The sequence below is a fragment of the Pleurodeles waltl genome, chromosome 5, assembly GCF_031143425.1.
Source record: "Pleurodeles waltl isolate 20211129_DDA chromosome 5, aPleWal1.hap1.20221129, whole genome shotgun sequence".
In the NCBI taxonomy this organism is placed as follows: domain Eukaryota; kingdom Metazoa; phylum Chordata; class Amphibia; order Caudata; family Salamandridae; genus Pleurodeles; species Pleurodeles waltl.
Window position 1 is genome coordinate 1,749,752,842 of NC_090444.1, and position 19,863 is coordinate 1,749,772,704.

At 43.9% G+C, this 19,863-nt stretch overlaps 1 protein-coding gene across 1 annotated transcript in view; it reads right to left on the minus strand.

Moving 5' to 3' along the window:
- The window catches only part of PKHD1 (PKHD1 ciliary IPT domain containing fibrocystin/polyductin), a 1,684,711-nt gene that overhangs the window by 1,293,772 nt on the left and 371,076 nt on the right, over nucleotides 1-19,863 (minus strand). Inside the window, exons 23-24 of the mRNA XM_069236642.1 lie at nucleotides 16,757-16,917; nucleotides 8,524-8,708 (exon numbers count right to left, since the gene is read on the minus strand). Coding sequence (XP_069092743.1) covers nucleotides 8,524-8,708; nucleotides 16,757-16,917 — 346 coding nt within the window. The remainder of the gene's footprint in view (nucleotides 1-8,523; nucleotides 8,709-16,756; nucleotides 16,918-19,863) is intronic.

The following is a 19,863-nucleotide window of genomic DNA, read 5'->3' on the forward strand; positions in this document are numbered from 1 at the left end:
AAAACAGACAGGGAGCAAGAGAAAGGGACCCTTGGAAGTTGGGCGTCATAGTCAATTGCCCACTTTGCCCATACCTTACAACATCTCTGCCTCCCATCACACTCTGCCTCACTTGTAATTCCCCAAATTCTCCTTTCACTCAATTTGCATTGCACTCCATTTCTCCTAGGTACATACAAACTAATTAGTCTTCCTATCTCCGTCCGCTCTGCTCTTGCTGACAGCTTTTTTTGCTTGCTATGTCAAGATCAATTCTCCCCCTTGTTCTAAGAGTAATGATGCTTTTTCATAGTTTAATTGTGCGCTTTCTTACTTTGTGTAGTTTTGCAATATTGTTAAGGCATTTTATGAAAACACTGTATGAAAATAGACAAATGAAATGAAAACGAGACAGCTGACTCTTGATCACCATTCACTAGCAGTGATACTTGGTGGCCTAGAAACCCCCTACAGATTAGAGTGCTAGCTGATTTTCAAAGCATCTGGATATATATTCCTGGATTATGCCTGTTCCTGAGCAAAATGCTCCATCCATGAAGAGGTATCTAGTAGGACCTGTGTCGGAGATCTCTCCATGCAGTTCCTCTGAGGACAGCAGCTTCAAGGATACCAGATTCAGCTTATGTTCTGCAAACACTTCCAGGGGCCCAAGACGGGAGACATCTGTCAGGGCAACACACTGGGTGATTGGAGATAGTTAGTGTTCATCTCTCAAGGGTAAAGACTAGCTTCCCCAGCCTAAGGAAGGCTGTTATGATGCCACACTGGTAATGCCAATTACTAGGAAACACATTCATCACTCCCAGTTCCAGTCTACATTTGGGGAACACTGTGTCTAGGGTGCCCCATACTGCTTGATGTCCGGTCTTAGGCTGGTCATAAGACAAGGCAAGAATGGTGATGCCAATCTCCCTGACCATAAAGTAAAGTTAGCCTGTAACTGAGATCTTTACTTTGAGAAAGTAAAACAGAAGCCACTCCACATATCAGAGAATGCTTGAAAGTGCTCAGATGCAGCTCTGGCTACAATCCATGTGGTAGATAGTCAAGTGCACAACACGGATCCTCCTGGACAGATACCACATATACCCCCTGGATATATACCACATGTACCTGAGGCAATGGTGCTAAACCCAGAACAAGGGTAGGACTTACTCATGCAGGCATGGAAATGGGGCATTGAACCTTGGCTCTGACAGGTGCTCAAGGTTAAGTATCTCCCTTAACATTGCAAAATGACTTGAGAACATGTGATAAGTGAAAACCATGCTCTTGGAGGTGAACGTGGGATTTGTTAATTAAGCAGGTCCACTTTCCTGGAGGTCGATTGTTTTGCTAGAGATTCACCATGGGGATGGGAGAACATATGTAATCATGCATAAAGTAGATTTTGTCCATTTGAGGGAAATGTTTGGGAAAGTTGGAGGGTTCTAGTGCAATACTGCAATAGTTCCTTGTCTTTTGTCAACGGTGGCATCTCTACGTGTATGGAATAAAGGGCTAGCCTAAATTGCCATGCACCAAATGTTCATGTAGTACAGAAATATTGTTTATACACTGTGTCAATTTCCTCTATTGGATGCATCACCTCAGGTCCATAGCCTATCCTATTTCCCCACAACTGTTATGATCCCTGTTAGAAATGGGGTCTTTGGCTGACAGTCAGGTTACCCTCTGTTCAAGCAAGGACCCTCACTCTAGTCAGGGTAAAAGAGAATCACCCTCAGCTAACCCCTGCTTACCCCCTTGGTAGCTTGGCAGAGCAGTAGGCTTAACTTCAGAGTGCTAGGTGTAAAGTATTTGTACCAACACACACAGTAACTTAATGAAAACACTACAAAATGACACAACACAGGTTTAGAAAAATAGGAAATATTTATCTAAACAAAACAAGACCAAAACGACAAAAATCCACAATACACAAGTCAAGTTATCAATTAAAAAGCAAAAAGAGTCTTCATGTACAGGGAGTGCAGAATTATTAGGCAAATGAGTATTTTGACCACATCATCCTCTTTATGCATGTTGTCTTACTCCAAGCTGTATAGGCTCGAAAGCCTACTACCAATTAAGCATATTAGGTGATGTGCATCTCTGTAATGAGAAGGGGTGTGGTCTAATGACATCAACACCCTATATCAGGTGTGCATAATTATTAGGCAACTTCCTTTCCTTTGGCAAAATGGGTCAAAAGAAGGACTTGACAGGCTCAGAAAAGTCAAAAATAGTGAGATATCTTGCAGAGGGATGCAGCACTCTTAAAATTGCAAAGCTTCTGAAGCGTGATCATCGAACAATCAAGCGTTTCATTCAAAATAGTCAACAGGGTCGCAAGAAGCGTGTGGAAAAACCAAGGCGCAAAATAACTGCCCATGAACTGAGAAAAGTCAAGCGTGCAGCTGCCACGATGCCACTTGCCACCAGTTTGGCCATATTTCAGAGCTGCAACATCACTGGAGTGCCCAAAAGCACAAGGTGTGCAATACTCAGAGACATGGCCAAGGTAAGAAAGGCTGAAAGACGACCACCACTGAACAAGACACACAAGCTGAAACGTCAAGACTGGGCCAAGAAATATCTCAAGACTGATTTTTCTAAGGTTTTATGGACTGATGAAATGAGAGTGAGTCTTGATGGGCCAGATGGATGGGCCCGTGGCTGGATTGGTAAAGGGCAGAGAGCTCCAGTCCGACTCAGACGCCAGCAAGGTGGAGGTGGAGTACTGGTTTGGGCTGGTATCATCAAAGATGAGCTTGTGGGGCCTTTTCGGGTTGAGGATGGAGTCAAGCTCAACTCCCAGTCCTACTGCCAGTTCCTGGAAGACACCTTCTTCAAGCAGTGGTACAGGAAGAAGACTGCATCCTTCAAGAAAAACATGATTTTCATGCAGGACAATGCTCCATCACACGCGTCCAAGTACTCCACAGCGTGGCTGGCAAGAAAGGGTATAAAATAAGGAAATCTAATGACATGGCCTCCTTGTTCACCTGATCTGAACCCCATTGAGAACCTGTGGTCCATCATCAAATGTGAGATTTACAAGGAGGGAAAACAGTACACCTCTCTGAACAGTGTCTGGGAGGCTGTGGCTGCTGCTGCACGCAATGTTGATGGTGAACAGATCAAAACACTGACAGAATCCATGGATGGCAGGCTTTTGAGTGTCCTTGCAAAGAGAGGTGGCTATATTGGTCACTGATTTGTTTTTGTTTTGTTTTTGAATGTCAGAAATGTATATTTGTGAATGTTGAGATGTTATATTGGTTTCACTGGTAATAATAAATAATTGAAATGGGTATATATTTTTTTTTGTTAAGTTGCCTAATAATTATGCACAGTAATAGTCACCTGCACACACAGATATCCCCCTAACATAGCTAAAACTAAAAACAAACTACAAACTACTTCCAAAAATATTCAGCTTTAATATTAATGAGTTTTTTGGGTTCATTGAGAACATGGTTGTTGTTCAATAATAAAATTAATCCTCAAAAATACTACTTGCCTAATAATTCTGCACTCCCTGTTTAAAACACACACTAACACTATTAGCGTGAAAATGTACCTTGGGTGCATCAAAAATAACGCTGCACGGGCGAGTGTGCATCAAAAAGGGCTTGCGATGTGTGGATTTCGCTCACGAGCGAGGCCATGGGTCATTTGTCCTTTCGTCAGGTCGGGCACATCGTTTCTTCTCTCCGCAGGAGAGCGATGCATCGATCCGGTCAGCACTCTCGGGTCCAGGCAAGCCTTGCGTTGTTTTTACACGCCCGGCGGTGCTTGCATCGGAAATCCAGCCGCACGAGGATCCGAAAACCACGTAGCACGGGTTTCGATCTTCTAACCTCCGTCAGCGATGCTGTGTGTCATTTCCCCAGCTCCGTGCGTCGATTCTTCAGTCGCATTTCCGGCGAGTGTCGATTTTCAGCCACGGAGCCAGTGGCGCGTCGTTTCTTCAGCTGCAGATCGGAGTCGTGTCAATCTTTTCCCTGCACGGCGCTCTGTGCGTGGATTTCCTCCTCTTAGGCTGCCAGCTTCTCCTTTCAGGGTCCCAGGAACTGGATGGGCACCACAGGGCAGAGTAGGAGTCACTCCAGAGACTCCAGGTGCTGGCAGAGAGAAGTCTTTGCTGTCCCAGAGACTTCCAACAACAGGAGGCAAGCTCTAAATCAAGCCCTTGGAGATTTCTTCTCAAGATGGAAGGCACACAAAGTCCAGTCTTTGCCCTCTTACTCTGGCAGAAGCAGCAACTGCAGGATAGCTCCACAAAGCACAGTCACAGGCAGGGCAGCTCTTATTCCTCAGCTCTTCAGCTCTTCTCCAGGCAGAGGTTCCTTTTGGTTTCCAGAAGTGTTCTAAAGTCTGTGGTTTTGGGTGCCCTTCTTTTACCCAATGTGTCCTTTGAAGTGGGCCTACTTCAAAGCAAAGTCTCTTTTGAATGTGAAATCCTGGGAGACCACGCCAAGGATAAAAAGTCACACAATCTCCAGCAGACTCATCTCATGCACAGAGAGTGCCAGAATGGGAGCTTCTACACAAACCTCTCTGCAGACATGTATTGGCACATCTCCCAACCCTGAGTAAGACACCTATCAGTTGCTGGCCATTCATCATCAATCAGAACATTTACTATGACTTTACGTTACCTAATTAGGCTTCCCACTAATTAATAGCAACCAAACTACAGACTTTCCAAACCTTCTACACAGTGTAATGAGTGCACAATCTGAAGATATAATGTATATCTGGGTGTTTTTTAAGTTCAGAAGTCCAGAAATGAATTGATTTGTTTTTTATTAATCCAATAGAGATCGATGATCTACATTTTTCTAGTCTGCATGACAGCAGTTAAAGAGGTACAAGTCTAGAGTGATTAATATAATATTTAATCGTGTGTGTTGTCACTGGCTTGCCTAATGCCTACAACAGGCAGTCTGTTCTAAGCCACTGAAGGGACTCTTAAGTAGAACATATTACTACCATCTGATATGAAGTTAATAAGACAATTTAGTACTATTTTTATGGGTTTGGGCAAGGGCATCTCAAACCTCGCTCAGGGCTTGTGATTTTCAGAAGACAACCCCAAGCATGCACTCATTTGGGGCAGATCAGGCATGGTCTTCTCCATTAAACCTCAAGTTACACTACCATCCCATATTACATGTTTTAACAAGCTCAGGTCCTTTTGAGTCATGAGTCATATCGGACGTTTTTCGAATGCAATTTGTTTTTGAGATATGGGCTCGATTTTCTTCCCAGCGTCATATCCTGTTCACATAGATCAGTGTAATCTGCTTACATATTTATTCTTACTCCTGTTTTACCAAAGGAATAGCTTCTTCAGGCTTTGCATGTACATCTCTGTTAGAAATTGGGTTACTGGTCGACTGAGGTGTGAGCTCTGGTTAAGCAGCAACCACAAACCTAGTCAGGGTAAGGCAAAAGTAAACCCCAAATTAACCTGTGCTCAACTCCCTGCAAACTTGGCACAGATCAGTCAAGCTTAACTTAGAGGCAATGTGTAAAGTATTCGGACAACGTTCCAAACAGTAAAACAGTTTTACAAACTGTAAAACACCACACAAAACATCCCACTTTAGGTTATAAAAATAGAGAAAAATTTAATAAATACCACAAAACCTAAATGACCAAAGTCCAATCAGTAGAAATGGAGTTATGAACTCTTAAAGAATGAACTGCAGTATTGTGCCTAAAGGAATAAAGTGGTCGCCCTGGCCTGGGTTAAATCCAAAAGTTCAGGCTGACCATGATGCAGCACGGGTCAGATACAGACCCAGATTAGTCTTGTTGATGGTTTACCTACTCAAGTTTTGCGCTAATAGTCCCGTTCGAGTGGAAGAAGTTCGTTGGAGCAAGATGAGTGTCACTGGAGATGGTTGCTGTGGCATGAGAAGCAGGCTGGACATCACAGACGGGCAGGCTGGAGCCTCACGTTGGTGATCCACGTAGGCAGACAATGTTTACTGTGTGAAGAGCCACACGTGCGCTGACTCTTGCAGATTTTCCATGTGAGCGACGTGGTTCTGGTGCAAACAGACACATTCACAGTCGTGAAGAGCCCAAAAGCTTGACCCTTTTAAGAGCTCAAGAGACACACCAAGGTCCCAGGACCTGAGAGACACCTCTTTGGAGTCAGGAACATGTTGAAGATGAGTTCAGCAGCTTTGGTTACCCTGTTTTGTCCCTGAGTCTCAGATCAGGAGGCCAGCAGACTATCCCTTTGAGTCAATGTTGGGCCCTGGGTCCAAGAGGAAGTTGCAGGCCCAGTTCTTCCACCCTAGGCAAAAGGGCAGCAGACAGCTGGTCAGTAGTTCCTTGTAGAACAGCAGTCAAGCAGAGTCGCAGTCCTTGTAGCAGCATAGCAGTCCTTCTTCCAGGGAGAGTATCCAGAGGTCCAGAAGTGGTGGTGTCTGAGGTGGTCCTTTTATACACATTCATGCCTTTGAAGTGGGGAGAAACTACTAGAGGCATGCCTCTAAAGTGCACAGATGCCCTGCCTTCCCTGACCTGGCTTCCAACTAACTACAGTGGGTACGCAGCCCTTTGCGCGGGGGACAGGACACAGCTTATTCAGGTGTAAGTGAGGCTGGGCCCATCTCCTCCCTCCCATCCTGCCAGTGGTGGCCCGCCAAATGACACCTAAGCTCCCATTATGTGTGGCTGTCTAGGAGGAATACAGAAAGCCTAACTGGCAACTATATCTAGCCTTATGAACAGAGACAGGCTGCAGGCACCAAAAAGGTTAGGCAAGACAACTTTCTAAATATGACATTTTCAGAACTGTAATTTAAAATCCAATATCACCATAAAATAGGATTTTAAATTAGGATTCCAGAGACACCAAACATGAAACAGTTCTCTTTTCCCATTTAGAAATGACGCTTATTAAATGTAATAAGGCAACTCCAATGTTATTTCAATTGGAGAACTAGGCCTTGCAGTACTGAAAAATGAATTTAAGAATTTTTTACTACGATGACATGTAAAACGTAAAAGTACTTGTCCAACTTATTAAATACATTGCACCCTGCCATCTGAGCTGTCCAGGGCCCACCCTAGGGGTGACATATGTACATCTCAAAAAAGAAGGTTTGAGCCTGGTAGAGGGTTTATTTTGGCAGGTTGAAATGGCTGTTTAAATCTGCATACTCATGCTCTGCAATGGCAGGCTTGAGACATGTTTAAAGGGCTACTTAAGTGGTTGGCACAATCAGTGGTGCAGACCCACTCGTGGCATTTAATTTCCAGGTTCTGGGCACATCCAGTGCAATTTATTAGGGAGCTATAAATAAATAAAATATGCAAATTGACTACAAGCCAATACAACATGTTTTAAGAAGAGAGCACAAGCACTTTAGCACTAGTTAGCAGTGGTAAAGTGCACATAGTCCTAAGGCCAACAAAAACTAATTTAGCAAAAAGTAGGAGGAGTTTGACACAAAGTTGAGGGCTAAACCTGCAGAAAAGGGGCATTTCCAAAAGTCACTAATTGCTGATTTATTTGTAGTTTATTTGGGACTGAGATTCTCAAATATTCAGATCATTATATTGTAGTGGGCTGTAGTATTTGCATAGCATTTACTGACACTAAATTGGGTGCTGATGGGCTTACCCGCAAGGATACGTCTCAACAATAAATGGGATATGTGGTTGGAGGTGCATTATCCTTGCTTTGTACCTATTTGGTTAGTGTTTCCATGCCTTACATGATGCCCACCGAGGACGATATAGATATTGTGTGCTGGATGAGGAAATTTGATAGACAGACAAATGTAGCTAGTGGTATGCTGGGCACTCTGCGTTTCTCCTTTTGTTGTGTTGGTAAATGTATTTTTAAGTTCAGGTTCTCATTCTGATAGCCTATGCTGGCTGTAGTTGGACATCATCCACTCATATATATTAGGGATCCTGGGTAGGTAGCCAGTGTAGAGAAAGAAAGAGGGACATCAGAGATATACCAGGATAGTCTGCATTGGAGTCCTTTATATAACTGCCATTATGAGACATCAAGGACATATATTTGTCACTTTAATATAATCATCCCTTTAGTTTTTTAAGATTTTAGGACACAGGTGATTAGGGTATGTGATTCTTTGGGTCCTGCCAGGTAGACAATGCTATAAACTTCTGGAGACTAGCAATTTGTGGCAGATCGCTCCAGTCTTCTCAGGGCTCTCAGTTTTTGGAACAAGTCAATAATGACTGAAGAATTTACAACTTTGGAAAACCCTTATGAAATTATAATTGTGATGACTAAGAGAAGAGATCTGTAAACAGGGATTTGACACTTGAACTGTACAATTAACTATTGGGGAATTATCTCTGTCTCTGTGTTTTTTCTCTAAATTATACCACTGTTTCCCTGAATGTTCATTTTGGCATTGAAATACAGGCTCTACAAGTCTTCATCTTCGTAAAAATAGTAGAACATCACGTTTTATTTCATGATAATGTAGGACAGTAACCTGCCACAAGGCATACCCAGCTGATGAGGAAATGTACCTTAATCACAGTAGGCAAATCTCCAAGAGTGGACGTCCAAGTAATAGTCCACGTACTGTGGTAACAAGTGGATACAGTCTTCAGGACAGTAAAGTCGCTGGCATTGATATACTGAGCCATGAATTTATCAGCATTGCTCTGTAGTAGCCTTTTAAGATTAGAGGAAGTGATACCAACAGACACTCCTGGCAGGAAAAAAAGAGTTATCAGAACATTGATATAGAGTACAATATTTACTAGACCACCAACAACACACAAAATGGCATGGTATTTTGTTGTAATTTGTATTACTTTGATATGTTAAAGGAAATAGGACAGTATTTATTACATTTACATAATATAAACATAGTTCCTTTTGCTGAAATAGTGCTACACACTGGAATTAACGCATTCTGCAAACTGCAGGAATTTTTTACAACTTAAAAGAGATTTTAAAAAGTTTTACTATTTTAAAAAAAAGGCTAGAAAAACATTTCAACATGTTAAAATATAATGAAACATTTTCATATTTTAGAAATTACCTTTATTTTAATCATATTTGGCATGTTCTCAATATATGAAGTCGTTCTAAACACAATCTATATACACATTACAATTAGGTACCATGTGGAGCATTTTAAAAACTTGGATTTGGGGACTTGGGGATTAGAGAGGTTTAGAGAATTATGAATTTGTGTGACAAATGCTCTGACACATTAATAGATTTTAAAAATATATTGAGAGTAGGAATTTTTGAACAAGTTAGATTAGTTGACAATTCCAGCTTGTGTTACCTTTTCAATAATCTTCTTAAAAAAGTGATTACCATTCTAAATAAACATTGTGTATTTATTTAAACATTCTCTCCAATAATGTCATTCTTTATCACAGTCCCAAACTGTCAGAACTCAAACAAAGGATCTAACTCACCAAACACTCTGGTGATGAGCCTTTTCACCCAATTATTCACCTAAAACTAGTAACAAGCACTTAGTTAGCTAAACAAGAACACATAGCTCACAGAAGGGCAGAATGAAAAATGGGCCACAAAATACGGATCCAAGAAGGGAAATGAAAACAAGGCTTAGGCACAAGAAATAATATCTGATCAAAAGACTAAAATGAAGCCCAATAATTTACCAACAAGTTAGAGGTTGCAAACACATGGCATGATTTGGGCATGTTCATTGGACAATAAAAAGCGTGCTGCAATTTCATCTCATCTGAGTAATATGAAGGCATGTAATTGCTACTACATTTTGCTGTGATTCACAATCTGAATGGGTGGACTAATCTCTCAGAATACTCTGATGCTAAAACGGAGATGACACATGACTCATGCTTTGGAAATACCACAGCTCTGTGATAGGAACTACACTGACCACAACATAGAGAAAACGAATCTTGCACACTGAAACTGGGACAAACTAAAAAGTAGAACGGAATTGGGTAGGGGTGAAAAGTGGGGGCGCACTTCTGGCCTTATGTTGAGCTGGAAGGAATTCTGCATATTTTGCCTGGGAGAGGAGGTGGTTGTGGAATTGTTATTTGTTGATCTTTGTGTTCATATTTCGGGCTAGTGCTCCTGTTCCTCATGAACCTCTGGCTTGGCCTCCAGTGCTGACATAGCTCAGTAGGAGGGCCCTTCTGGCCTTGGATAGGGAGGTATGCCCAGAATGGGGAATGGTTGCAGACTCTTTATGTGGAGTGTCAGGGGTCTGAACAGACCTGACAAATGTCATAAGATTCTTGCCTACCTCAAGTGCTACCGGATATCCATCGCGTTGCTTCAGGAAGCCCATTTGTGGAGCGATTGTGTGGCCTTACGCCATCAGAAATGTAGCGGGCAGGTATATGCCACTTGTTATTCTGGCTTTGTGCGTAGGACCCTTATATGGGTGGTCTCTGGTGCACCTTTCCGAAAACCTGGAGTAAATACAGGCCAAGATGGGACATGGCACACTAGATGCCCACGACCTCTGTTGGGCAGTGTATACACTCCCAATGTGGAGACATAACGTTTTTTGTTGCGCAGACTTCCCTGCCCGTGGAGCTGATTGTAGCTGGGGGCTGTAATTGTGTGCTGGACGGTGATATGGGCCAATTTCCTGTGCATCAGGGCACTATGCCTCATATGAAGGATGTCCTCAGAAAATGATGAAGGGCATGGAGTTGGTGTACATATGGAGGGCTCAGTACCTACAGACATACACATATTCCTGTTACACTCCTGCGGCCGACACCCACAGTATATTGGACTACTTCTTCTTACACAAGTAGAGGCCCCATCATATTTTGCCAGATACATCTCAGACCACTCACCCTTGCTTATCACTTACTCTCTGACCAGGAGAGTGTCATGAGTTCTGTTGTGGTGCATGCAGGCGGAGTCCCTTACTGACCCGGTCTATCGGGGGAGATAGCTGATGCCTAACTGATTATTTTACCCTTAGCTGGGAAGGCACCCAACACAGGGCGATGGAGTGCTTCATGGAGTGGACATGGCAAACCCTATGGGTATCCAACAAACACTGGAGAGGGGCTGAAGGTGCAGGAAGAAAAGCTGGCTACCCTTGAAGGGATACTGCTCTGGGACCCGACGGTATGACCGGAGTGGTTGGAATCCAAACAACAAGTTTTTTCCTTGTGGGAGTGCCTAGAAATGCATGTGGCATGTCTTATGGACAGAGATTGCATATAGAGGGGAATAAAGCAAGCAGGTTACTGGCCAGGATGGTCAAGTGGAAACATCCAACAGAGGCTTTACTGTTGAATAGAGATTCAACTGGATGGGAGGTTCATATACAACAGATCATTAATGTGACCCTGATGGAACACCTTATGAGAGTATACCTGTTGCCTGGTGTAGTTCCGGTTTGTGAGGTGACCCCCTACTTTGACTTGCTGCCGCTAATGTGACTAGGTGAGCCTGACCAGGCAGACCTGGAAGGGCTGTTAACCAAGCAGGACTTATTGCAAGCTATAGATTTTCTTAATACACCTAAGGCCCGGGGTGGGGACAGTCTGCCTGCTGAAGTTTGCAAAGCTCTTCCACTAACTATGGAGAGGGGTATGCTCCTGGCATCCATGGGCGACATGTTAATAGTGTTACCAGCCAAGCCCGGAAAGGGCCAACTAAACATGGCCTATCACCTCTTGTCACTTTTAAATGTGGACCAAATATACTTAGCCAAATATTATCTAAGCGTTTATGCCGCTATCTCCTGAAACTGCTCCACCCTGACCAATCAGAATTTATCTCTCATAGGAACAAGCTCTTCAACCTGAGCAGATTGGGGCACGATTTGCACATGCCCTGTCTGGAGGACGATCAATACGCCCTTGCTTTCCTAGATATAGAGAATGGATTTGACCGGGTTACCTGGGATATGTGTGGCAAGCTTTCAAAAGAATGGGGCCTGGTCCCAAATTTGCTGCCTGGTTCAAGCAGCTTTATGCTCAACCATTGACGCATGTGCGTACAGGGTGCCTGGTGTTGGAAGTGATTCATCTGCAACCAGAAACTTGACGTGGTGCCCACTTTCCCCTTTGTTATTCGCCCTGGCTGTAGAACTGGTGCAGACTGAGAAAGGCGTTACATGGCTGGGGTATACTGGTGGATCAGACGACTCTTGTTGTGTCATAACATGTGGATGATTCTATGGTTTATTTATGTCAGCCAGACATTCGGCCCGTTCATGTTAAAGGTGAGAGGGAGCTTGGGAAGCTCTCTGGGCTATTGTTCCCACTGGGTCATTTGAAGGGGATGGAGGTCGCTTGCTTTCCTGAATCAGATTTGCCCTGGAAAACAGACAGTGTTTGTTACCTTGGCATGCGTGTGGCACATGCTATGCAACAGTGCCTTTCTCTAAATATGGGATGGGTGATTGCTAATCTCAAGCTGCCTATTAAATTCTGGAATACCCTCAGGTTCTTCCTGATGGGAAAAATCGACTTAATTAAGATGGTGGTACTGTGCCGTTGCCGCTATGTATTACAGGGAACCATGTACGAGATAACACAGAGTACCTTTAGGGAGCTAGACAAACTCCTGGAGGACCTGCTATGGGTTGGGAAAAGATGTAGGGTGGGGATCCCCATATTGAGGCTAGACTGGGACACAGGTGGTATGGCAGTTCCAGACCTCGAAATGTACTACTTTGCATCACACTTACGGCACGCCATGCAATGGCTTAATGACAAGTTTAACTGGGAGAAAAGTGAACCTTGATGGCTGGCTGAGTTGAAGGGGAAGATCTTGGGGCCCTGCTACTGCAGGGTAATGGAATGACTAGAACAATACTTCACATGCTGAGGGTGGTGTGTAGATTCTGGGACGGACAGTGCGAGTTATACTCCCAGGGCACCCTATGCAGCAGAGCCGGAGATCTGGAAAAGATGGTCTTTATCACAAACTGAGCAATCCATGACCATTGTCTGTTGGTGGAAGGGAGGCTGTAGCACCTTGGGGACCTAAGTCCACTGGACCGCTTTATCACTCTACATGAGACAATGGAGACTTTTGGTTTGGCTACAGGTCAGTTCCTTCAGTATGCCAAAATGGCGGGCAAGGTGCATGAGATTTAACCAGGACTCCCAGGTGCCCCTGAGCCCACTCAGAAGCTCGTGGCACTACTAAATCTAACAGGAGGTCAGAGGTTCATTACTTACATATAACGTGCCCTGTGGGCAGACAGACCCAGGCCTCCCCTTAAGGTGGAAGAGTTGTGGCAGCGGGTGAGGGAGTTCCCTATCACAGTTGAGGAATGGGTTAGGGTTCATAGGGGACTGTGGGAGGTTTTTGCCAATGTTCTCAATATAATCTAGCATAAATCACATATCTCTCACCCAAACACCTACACATAATATACCCCTCCATGAGCGCGAGATGCACACACTGCAGGTACACAGTGGCAGATTTCTTTCAAGTTGTGTGGAGTTGCCCACAAATCATTTGTTACTGGGAGGAGGTACTAAGAAACATACATAGCGATATGGGGTGGGTGGTGCCTAGGGACCTGAAGCAGTGCTTGCTGGGGTTGGTGTCTGATAAGAAAAACAGGAAGCTTAGTAGATAATTTGATATCCTTGGACTGATTCTGGCCAAAAACGTATAGTTATTAGATGGCTAAGCGCAAGTCCCCCCTGACTGTGGACAGTCTGCAAGACATGACGGAATGGGCTGGAGCTGGGAAGGCACATATAGTAAAGTAGGACCAGAGGATAGACTGGCAGATGACCTTCAGGCATGGGGTGCCATGATCTGAGACCTTGATGGTGCTCACCCCGCTGAATCCATAATAGCGGGGAGTGTGAGTGACGAGGGGCCTGACCAAGTATAGCACCCTCGATGCCTGATAGGGATATGATAGCAGACATGAAAACCTGGGTTCTGATGGCCACAACAGGAGATGGCCTGAGGGTTACCCAACTGGGGTTCATTATATTGTCTGCTACCTTTTGCATTGCAATTAAGTCCTGAGCACGAGCACTGAGGACGAGGGGTTGGAGGGGTTAATGTAAATTGGTTTATTGGTTTTATTGCATTATATTCCAAATGGTTCTTGAAGCACTCAGGGTTGTATATTATGGAAATACTTGTTATGGAGACCCGCACAATGTCTCAGGTCATCCTGTAGAGATAGCTACGGACATAATGGATGATGTTAATGTGCATACTTTGGGGGGTGTAACCTTCTAAAATGCCACTACAAATATTTACAAAAAAAACTAAAAAGCAGAACCATCACCAGAACTCAAGAACTACTGTTAGTATAGACAGGGCTTTGGTGGAAGGACCCCACATTCTTCTAACCTTTTGCAGTGACCTTCACAATTGAGTAACCCATGTGTACACTATAGAACTATATAGAAAACATGTAGCATAACCCTACAGTGTATGGTACGCATCACAAGGATCATGATCACACACAAAAAGAATGCTTGTTCAAGTCTGCCTAAGACCTTGGAAGAAAACAACGTATTGCTATCCAATAGTTGTTCCGTAAGTCCTATGTGAAATTAGGTGTTAGTTTAATTTACCTTCCCAGTAGACTGGAGTCTACTTCACTATAACCATCCCCAATTAATTCTTCATGGTAACACTGATGTTTTCTTCGCATGCACATTTTAGTCAATGGACATACCATTCAAGCCATCGTCCTTAAAAGAAAGGATGTTTTTCATAAAAGTCACACACTATTTAAAACTGAGTGGCAATTGTCATTTGGTACTTTTAATATGAATGCATGTTTGTAAATGGGAAAACTCTCAAACTTAGTACAACACAAAATGTTCATATGATTTGAAAGTTCAATATTTCAGAAAATGATATCAGCTCTGTTGCCCAGAGTGAAACCAAACATAAAATAGTCAGCAATCCAAACTTTCTGCCTGACCAAAAGCCTTAAACACATTCTTGCTATATGAAAAACAAATTTCTACTAAAATCTCTAACCAAAACTGGCATGTTATTGTTTATATATAAATACTGGTACAATGGCGCCACTGTGACTGTGGTTTCAGTCTCCTTTGCACTGTGCATCATTTTAACACCTTAAAAATACCATAGCACGTTAAGCAGAAGGCTAATACAAATTCAAAACGTTTGCCATGTACAGCATCATATTTTGCTTTCATGGGTTGAGAACATATTTCCAATTCAACTGAAAGGAAACATGTAGAAATACCATCTTATTTTTTGGAGGTATTTATACAAGGTGCTCTTAGCCCCAATGCCCTGTGGAGTGCTTTACCTGAGAAAGGGAATTAGGCACCTAACAATATCTGATCACAAAAAGCACACAGGCCCACATACATGGCTCGGTTATATCGAGGTAATAGGTTTCACAAGATGAATTGGTTAAATACATTGCTGTGGGTTTTGATTGCGTGGGTTAATGTTGGAAAAGGGGAGTCTGTCTTTATCTTTTTCCCGATTTGCTTGAGAAATGAGGCAACTTCAGGGCTGAGGACTGGCCAAGAGTGCTTCAGCCTAGAAGGTTGCTGGGGGTCCTTTCATTTTCAGCTCAGTCTTAGGGTTTTTAAGTGGTGTGGAGTCTGCTTGATGCTCATAATCCTGCAGATGGTTAGCTCATTTCAAGTGTTGTTGAAGACATTGTAGAATATCGTGAAATTAATGGAAGCTATGTGAATGAGAGCTATGAAAGGAATGAGTGAAATTCATCTAAGAAAGAAGTCATGGTTTCTTTAACCTGGTTCAGGGGGTGGGCTTATTTTTAAACTGCTTTCACCAGTGTCAAGTTTGTGTTCCGGAGCCCACTGAGTAACAAGCAGCTGTCAATCCGATAATACCAGAAGACGACGTGGATCTGAAGTTATTGTCTGAGAAGAAGGGTGCTCTGTCTTTCGAAGGAGGCTCAACCTGAAGTGGGGTTTACATGTTGTACACAGAAAGAAATTACTGCTGCCAATGATGAGAAAAATACCTTCTAGGGCCAAGGTGGGGAGCGTGCTTAGATCTGGTGGATATAATGAGCCCCCAGGAGGAAAAAGTATCTTGGCATCATTCATATTGTGAACATTTATGTCTGAAAAATGTTTAGGCATGTTCTCAATTGCAAAATGTTTACATTAATGACACTGATCCGTGTGTCTTATAAACCATCCACAAGAGGCTCATAAGACTTGCTGCATTTAACAATACAGGTAGGTGTGTTACCTGTTATCACTTCACCCCTCTTCTGCATGACAGTCCTAACATTACCAATAGTTCCCAAAGGTTGTAAAATCTTCAATTGACCCTTCCCTAAAACTGAGCAATATCTTAAATAAACTGATTGTATTTGACGTATTAATGAACAGGATCAGAGTATAATATAATTGATTGAAAAACTGGTAACAAATGGCGTTTATCACCAGAAACAGGTCTAGAATTAGTAGAAGAAACTAGGTGACAGGGATGACCTTTGTCTGTGACACAGAGGGCCTTGTCTGCTTCTTGGATGGGTGTGTTTGCTTTTAAGAGTAGGGACAGAGCCTGCACTAGTTTGACTGGAGAAGTTGATCACAATGAGAGGGCCATGTCTTTCTCTTGGATTTGGTCCGTGAAGGACAGGAGGTTGTTGGGAGGCTGATAGATAACTTTTTAATGTTCAAGTTAGTTTGTTTCATGATCAGTAGTGCCACAAGTGTTATATTATTTGACCTCTCTTTCTTTCTCTCTCAGAAACACTTCTCTTCTCTGAATGAGCTACTGACAAAAGATTACATGAAATTAAAATGGTTCAATTACCTGTTAATAAAGTATCTGACAGCTGAATTTTAAAATTTCCTCCAAGAGGCGGGGATGCAGATTGCAACCTTCGGATAGTCATTTTAATATGTTCATTTTCATATTCAGCATATTCTGCATGGCGTCCATCTTGGGAAGAGCCGCCAGATGCCGTTGCTCCACTGCATGAAATAATGACATCATCAGTACAGTCAGTTCCAGCTTATTAGGTTTGCAAATTTTTGCATATTATTCGGCGGAAGCATTTGTAATAATGTACATGGTTCACTGTTTTATGATATACGCTGTTGAACCAGTCTCTTTGAAAGAATGTCTTACTTTAAATGATGAACAAGTTATTTACTTTCAGTAATGAATTATCTGGTAGAGACATATTCTAGTTGCAGATTCCTTACCTTAGAATTTCCCCCAGGCATTGGACTGGATCCAGAGATTTTTCTTTGAGCAGTCAGGTGGCGTCGGTCGACTCAGCGTTCATCGTTGGCGTTGTGGTTGCCGTGATGACATCACGGTTATATATAGGTGCCACCCCAGCGCACTGACGTCACTTTCTTTTCATGACTTTCCACACCAGTAGAGCGGAGCCATGAAGAACACTGAGAATGGTGCACCAGAACAAGGGCCCTGAAAGGGGGAATCCCTGTCCCTAGAAATGAGTTCGCAGTGGGGGGAGCATGGGAGGAGGGTGTCGGTAAGGAATCTGCAGCTAGAATATGTCTTTAAAAGATAATCTGCTAACGAAGGTGAGTAACTTGTTCATCTGATAGAGACTTCTAGCTGCAGATTCCTTACCTTACAATAGATACCCAAGCAATACCATCCTCAGCGGTGGGCTGTGAACCAAGCTCATACTAGAAAACCCTGCAGGACCGAACGTCAAAAGTAGCCGTCTCTGTGGACCTGACTGTCCAGGCAGCAATGCTTTGTGAATTTGTGCAGAGATATCCACGTTGCTGCCTGGCAGATGTCCAGGACAGGGACTCCGCATGCTAACGCTGTGGTTGCAGCAGTTGCTCTGGTGGAGTGAGCATGCAAGCCCTCAGGGGGTTTCTTTTTTGCCAAAACGTAGCACATTTTGTTGCAGAGCACCACCCATCACAAGATGGTCTGCTTCTGCATCGTCCGCCTTTCTTCACACCCACATATCCTACAAAGAGTTGGCCATCCACCTGGAAGTCTTTGGTACGATTGAGGTAAAACGCAAACGCTCTTTTTGGATCCAGGCAGTGGAGTCTCACCTCTTCATGAGAGGGATGTGGGGGTGCGTAAAAAGTAGGAAAAGTGATGGATTGGTCTACAAGAAAAGGCGTAACCACCTTAGGAAGTAAAGAGGCCCTGGTACAAAGCACCACTTTGTCGGGATGGACAGATAAAAATGGTGACTTCGATGGAAAAGCTTGAAGGTGATGGCAAGGACACTGCGAGCAAAGGTGATGGCAATGAGGAAAGCAGTTTTTAGTGTGAGGAGCTGCAAAGGACAATTATGTAGTGGCTCAAAAGGGGCACACATAAGATAGGTAAGGACCAGGTTCAAGTCCCACTGGCTCATTATGAACGGGGTAGGTGGGAACAAATGATTGAGTCCCTTAAGGAACCTCCCAACAATTGGAGACTTGAACAAGGAATGTTGATCTGGCAATCTGAGAAAGCCAGAGACGGCAGATAAGTAGTCTTTAAGGGTGTGCAAAGCAGAGCCCTGCTGAGAAAGAGAAAGGATGAACAGTAGGACCTCAGACAGAGGTGCAGAAAGGGGATCAACAGACTTGTTGGTACACCATGCCACAAACTTGTGCCAATAACAGGCGTATAGCATTTTGGTGGAGGGACGCCTGGCTGGCAAGACAACATTGCAGACTTTGGGAAGGTCGAAAGCTGTCAACTGCTGCCACTCAATCTCCATGCAAGAAGGTGGAGACTGCACAGATTTGGGTGGAGAACCGCCCCCTGCTGCTGTGTCAGAAGGTCAGTCTGAATGAACAGTCTGATCGGAGGATCCATGGCCATGCTCAGGAGCTCGGGATACCATACTCTTCATGCCCAGTCCGGAGCCAAAAGGATTACTTGGGCCCAGTCCCTCTTTATCTTCTTCAGAACCCTGGGCAGAAGTGGTATTGGCGGGAAGGCATAAAGGAGGCCTGAGCTCCACTTGAGAAGGAAAGCATTGCCGAACAAGTGCCACCTTGGAAACTGCAGCGCACAAAATAGCTGAAATTGCATGTTCCCTGCAGATCTAACTGCCGAAAGAGACCTTGCTCCACCTCCAGATGGAGAAGCCATTCATGATCGAGTATGCATCGATGACTGAGTGTGTCTGCTCTGGCGTTCAGAGAGCCTGCCAGATGTTGAACCACCAGGGACAAACCCTGGTGTTACAGCCATGTCCAGAGGCGCAGAGCCTCTTGACAAACGGCCCATGACCCCACTCCGCCCTGCTTGTTGTAGTACCACATGGCGGTGGTGTTGTCCGTGAACACCTGCATCACTTTCCCTTTGAGAGACGGAAGGAATGCTTTCAATGCAAGCCTGATCTCCCTGAGCTCCAAAAGACTGATGTTGAGTCTGGACTCTGCCAGAGACAAGAGACCTCTGATCTCCGCCGCTCCCATGTGGCTGCCTCATCCCAGGAGTGACGCATCTGTCACTACTATAAGATCTGGTTGGGGAAGAGAGAGGGTTCTGCCATTGATTCAATCTTTATTCAAAAGCCACCGCTGCAGATCTTGCACAGTTCCCTCCGAGATCTGAACCATGTCGGAGAAGTTCCCCTGAAGATGAGCCCACTGGAATTTCAGGTCCCACTGCAGAGCCCGCACATGCCATCTAGCATGTGTCACCAGCAGTTTGAAGGAGGCCATGAGGTGCAGCAGCCTCAGAGTCATTCTCACCAAAATCCAGGATAGAAGACTGTCCTGAAACTAAAATGTCCATAAGAGAGGTGAAAGGAACAGAAGAAAATGTGGAGACCCCCCTTTTTAGTGTTGTGCCTGTGATAACACGTGTCAGGGCATGCATCTTGCTTGTGAGACTGTTGTTAACTAAATAGGGCTTGGAGCCTGCCTATTGTTTACTGCCTGAATATCCTAAACTTGCTTTTTGGGAGGATAGGC